We start from the raw sequence: 5,288 nt of genomic DNA, 5'->3' as shown, positions 1-5,288 counted from the left end.
CTTATACTTTAATGTTTTATTCTCTCTATTTTTTAAGCCTTGAGTCTCACTACGTGCCAGGAACTCACTAGGTAGACCAGGCTGGTTCAAACACAGAGAAATCTGACTTCCTCTGCCTCCCGAGTGCTGGGATTCCAGGCAAGCACAGCCAAGCCCCGCCCTTCTCTTTCGATCACCTTTATTCTCAGAGGTAAAAGCTACCAAGTCACATGTACTCCCGCAGCTGCTGCAGGAGTCTGCCGGACTCGAGGGGCAGCTTCTCCAGTGGGGGAGCCGCAGCCGGTAGGTCACAGGCATGAGGCTATCGCGTCCAGATTCAGGAAGCTGACCTGCATCTTGACTTCCAATTCGAGGCTCTGCCAGGTCTTGACGAAGTCCTCGAAGGTGATGCCCTCGTATCGCTGGTCCCCCTTCAGCGGCTGGTCGGACACCCTAGACGCCTCCTTCAGGGCGCCCTGCGCGATGGCATTGGCGACGGAGCGCACAGTGGCTCTCTCCACCTGTGGGTTCGCCGACAGCAGGTCCTCCACCACCCGGCGGTACTCCTGCAGGGTGATGATCCCGTCGCCGTCCTGGTCGTACATGTTGAAGAGGAAATGCAGCTTCTCTTCGCGGTACTGTTCCGCCTCCTTCTTGTTGGGACGGGGCTGCAGCGGCCGGAAGTAGGAGATGATGGTTAGGAAGTCCTGGAAGGTGATCTCCTCGGCCAGCCCGCTGGTCCCTTTGCCCAGGTTCCGGTTGTCGAAGAAGGCGCGGATGATCCTGGAACGGATCGGGTTTAACTCCAGGTCCAGGACGTTGTCGAAGCTCTCGGGCCGGAGGGTGGGCTGGTCCCCGCTCAGGAGCCGGAACCTCTGGTGCAGCTGCTTGATCTGTTCCCAGCTGAAGTCGCACTTCTTCAAGAACACCTCCTGGACTTGCGCCCACCATAAGTCGGTCCTGCTCTCCTGCTCCCACGCCTCCTTGGACGAATGTGAGAGGCCCATGGTGCCCGGTGAGCTCCGGACCACCTCAGGCGCGAAGTGGAAGGGCCCAGGCTCCCTGGACCACCTCGCCTTGCTGCCCTTCTGATTTATTAGGTCATCAAAGCAACCTCTGTTAGGGCAGGCCCGTCACAATCCCTGAAGGCTCTTTCCTCCCCAAATTCAGCGAAATGAAGCAGATTATAATACATATTATATAAGCATTCTATATTAAATATCATGCATGACATATTATAGATTACATGTTATATATTATGTATTACATGTTACATATATTCTGTATCATATTATATATAAAGAGAGAAAGAGACAGAGAGAGCACGCTTTGGTTTTTTTTCCCAGGGCTTCCCTGGGAAAGCACAAAGATGTGTGTCTTTGTCTTACAAAAGATGCTAAAATAACCGGTGATCCCAGCACTTGGGCTCTGTGAGTTCAATGACAACCTGGTCTGCACAGTCGAGTTCCAAGTCATTCAAGAGAAGGAAGGAAGGTGGATGGAGGAAAGGGAGGGAGAGGAGAGGAGAGAGAAGATGTCAAGACTTCATTTCCTAAAGGAGCAGAGGGGTTCGACTTTCTTGAAAAAGACGGACACCCAGCTAGCTCCCTCCAGTAACTTTATCCAAACATTGTACAAGGTTAATTGGAGCTGGGAAAGGCTCCAGCTACCGAAGTGATCTTGCCCGTGCAAGCAGACAACCGGCACAGATCTCAGTCCCTCTTCACCACGACTAGTCACAATCAACAGTAAGAGCTGCAGGTTGGCCAGGAGTGTCTTAGGACCAAGGTTTGTGCAGCCCAGCCGCAAGCTCTCCTGTGGCACCAAGTGCAGACTTCCCGGGGAGACAGCTCTTCAAGGCCCAAACAGTCTCGAAACAGTTTCTCAGCCTCCCCTCACTAACCCAAACCTAGCAAAGGCTTTGCCGAAATGTTTCACTCAGCGGCAGTCACAAAGGCTTTTACTGTACGTGCCAGTCCATGGGAAAGGGAGAGTTTGTTCTGCTTACACTGCCTTCCACACCACAGCCTATCAGCCGCCCCTCACTCTAGGACCCAGACTACAACGTCTGCACATAACTCTTATCTGGAACTCTGCCTTCCAGGTATGATGCGGCCATTGACATCTGGGAATCAGAGAAGCCGTGAAACCCTGCGGGAGACCCTCACAAGACACCGCTAGTACCTTTCCTTGTCAGTAAATGGGAGGCGCGCAGGATGCCCAAGAGCCCAGCAGCCCTCTCCCTTCTGCCCTACCCACAGTGGGAGCAGGAGTGGGCAGCGGGTGAGAGGTCGACCTGAGAAGGGACTCCAGGGACGCATCACTTGCCGGTCATCGCCCTTGCTACTCAGGTGACCCCTCAGCCACACTTCTGTCATTTCAATAAACGGCTTTGAGTGGTTCTTTGTTCTCTTGTGACCTTCTCGATCTGGGGTCGAACACAGACTCTCCAGGGAGTCACACCGCAGTCGTTCTGGTCCTGGTCTATCCCTGGAGTTCGCCTGGGCTCTCTGCGTAGGAAGTGAGATGGTATCACCCCGAGAAAGCGGCGGCATCTGTCCTTGTCTATTTGGTGAAAGGACAGGATAAATACAGAGAGCGGGAGAGAGGGTATCAAAGCGGGGTGCCTGCAGAACACAGCCGGGGTCTCCCTGGCTCATAGGTCATAATCTGACGCCCGTCTGGTCTCAATCATCCCTTCCGGGGGTCCTGAACTCTTCTCTGTAATTAGCATGCTCTGCATCCAGCGGCTGGCAGAGTGCCTGACTTGTGTGGTGGAGCACACCTACAATCCAGGGTACAAAGAGTTAGCAGTGCAAAGCCATTGGCTACCTAGTGTTTTCAAGACCAGTTTGGGATACATGTGATGCTGTCATTAAAAAATGAAATAAAATGCTATGAATGCTTTCGTGTGTGTGTGCGTGCGTGCATGTGCGTGTGTGTGTGTGTGTGTGTGTGTGTGTGTGTGATTCCTTCACTAATCTCATTAATAGAGAAGCATGATTTATAATTCATTGTGGCCAACTTCCAGCAGATGGCGATGAAGTGTCTTGTGTCCAACTCGGAGGAGGCTGCCTTTCTGCTTCCATTTCAAAAGGAGTCAGCTTTTGGCAACTAAAGTCCTCTTTACTACTTTCTCCAAAATCACCCTGCCTTCTTTATGAAGAAATGCTTTCTCACCAGACACAGGGGATCCTTCCTCAAACCCCTAATGGTGTCTAACATGACCTGCATTTGATATTTCTTGTTTTTTAAGATTCGTTTTTGAGACAGGGTTTCTCTGAGTGTAGCTCTAGCTGTCCTGGAACTCGCTCTGTAGTCCAGGCTGGATCCCCTGGATGTAGACCAGGCCCATCTCCTACGTTCCTTCCTTTTACTTATGGGGTTGTATCTGCGCATGTCACATGTACAGTTTCCAAAGATGGCAGAAGAAGGTGTAGTTCCACAGAAGCTGGAGATACAGGCAATTGTGATGTGGGTGCTGGGAACCAAACTCAGGTTTTAAAACCCAGCTATTAATTTATTTTTATGTTATATGTGTGTTCTGCCTGCATGTGTGTCTATGCACATGCATATCTGGAACCCATGCAGGCCAGAAGAAGGCATTAGATCTGGATTGGAGTTACAGACAATTGTGAGTGGCCATGGGGTTGCAACTCCTGACCCTCCCAAGAACTGGGGTTGTAGATGTGGCACCACACCCAGCACGTTGGGTAATTGTCCCCTGCACCTGACCGGAAATTTAGATCCACTTGTCTTTTTGCTTGGCACGAATCACCTCATGTTAATGAACATGCAGTCACTCTGAGAATGACAAAACACGTGAGAGGGTGTTAAGCGCAGGGTGCCGGGTTGTGTTGTGATGGCTGCAGATGTTTCCTCAGCATAAAAATAAACAATTACTGTAACCCTGTGACCCGTTACCTGGATGTTTAAGTTGTTAAAATTCTGAGATAAAATACCAACTCTACTTCACACCCGTCAGAATGTTGTGAAGTCAGGTGTGGCACAGGCTGGGGAGCTCAACACGCTGGAGGTAAAGACAATAGGGGTCAGGAGTTCAAGACCAGCCTCAGCTCTACAGGAAGACTGGGGCTAGCCTGGACTACATGAGATCCTTTTCCAAACCCCATCTCCTCAACCCCATCCATAAAAAAGAAGAAAAGTTATCAGGATGAGAGTTTGGGAAGTTGTTGCCGCATCGGGTGAAAAAGTCTCCAGAGCTGTCTCATTTTGTTTATCTTTCATCTGGGGAGTGTGTGTGTGTGTGTGTGTGTGTGTGTGTGTCTGTGTATATGGGTCTGTGTGTGTGTCTGTGTGTATGTGTGTGTGTCTCTCTGTGTGTGTCTGTGTGAGTCTGTGTGTGTCTGTGTGTATGTGTCTGTGTATGTCTCTGTGTGTGTGTTTGTGTGTATGTGTCTGTGTGTGTGTCTGTGTGTGTCTCTGTGTGTGTCTCTGTGTGTGTGTCTGTGTATCTCTGTGTGTGTGTGTGTCTGTGTGTATGGGTCTGTGTGTGTGTCTGTGTCTGTGTGTATGTGTGTGTGTGTCTGTGTATGTCTCTGTGTGTGTCTGTGTGTATGTGTCTGTGTGTGTCTGTGTGTGTGTGTGTCTCTGTGTGTCTCTGTGTGTGTGTGTCTCTGTGTGTGTGTCTATGTGAGTCTGTGTCTCTGTGTGTGTGTGTGTATGTGTCTGTGTGAGTCTGTGTCTGTGTGTGTGTGTGAGTGTGTGGTCAGGGGGTGTGAACTCAGGTTACACTTAGAATAGATGTATTTGTTTGTTTTAGTGTAGCCATGGCTGGCCTTCTACTCACTATGTAGACCAAGGCTGGCCTCGAACTCACTGAGACCGACCTGCTACTGCCCCAAGTGCTGGGATTAAAATCATACAACACCACGCCAGGCTTACTGTTGTTGTTTTGTTTATTTTTTGTGTGTGTTTTGTCTGTGCACCACCAGAAGAGGGAGTCAGATTCCCTGGAACTGTAAGGACACGTGGTTGTGAGCTGTCATGTAGATGCTGGAAATGGAAACCCATTCTGGAAAAAAGTACTGTTAGCCACTGAGCCATCTCTCCGGCTTCATTAAAAAAAATAAAAAAATAAAAATAAAGAATGAGCAGAGGATGGGGGCGGAAGCTATGATTTGACACCGAGATCTTTTCAGGTGATCGATCGAAGTCAGCGATACAAGTCTGTCATCCCAGCATTTGTCTGGGGCTTAGGTGATCATGAGACAGAAACCAACCTGGGCAAGTTCCAGGCTAGCCTGGACTACAAGATGAGACTCTCTCTCAAAAAAAAAGAAAGAAAG

The 5,288-nt window shown here is 49.9% G+C and overlaps 1 protein-coding gene across 1 annotated transcript; it reads right to left on the bottom strand.

The window, feature by feature from the left end:
* Nucleotides 1-287: 287 nt before the first annotated feature.
* On the bottom strand, nt 288-986 carry LOC308413629 (calcineurin B homologous protein 3-like; the record flags this gene model as incomplete). Its single annotated transcript, XM_080908684.1, has 1 exon — nt 288-986. The coding sequence occupies one exon, from the start codon at nt 984-986 to the stop codon at nt 288-290; it is 699 nt and encodes a 232-aa protein (XP_080764810.1).
* Nucleotides 987-5,288: the final 4,302 nt, after the last annotated feature.

The sequence above is a fragment of the Micromys minutus genome, assembly GCF_963924665.1.
Source record: "Micromys minutus genome assembly, chromosome: 32".
Taxonomy (NCBI): Eukaryota; Metazoa; Chordata; class Mammalia; order Rodentia; family Muridae; genus Micromys; species Micromys minutus.
This window is presented reverse-complemented; position numbering and strand designations above follow the sequence as displayed.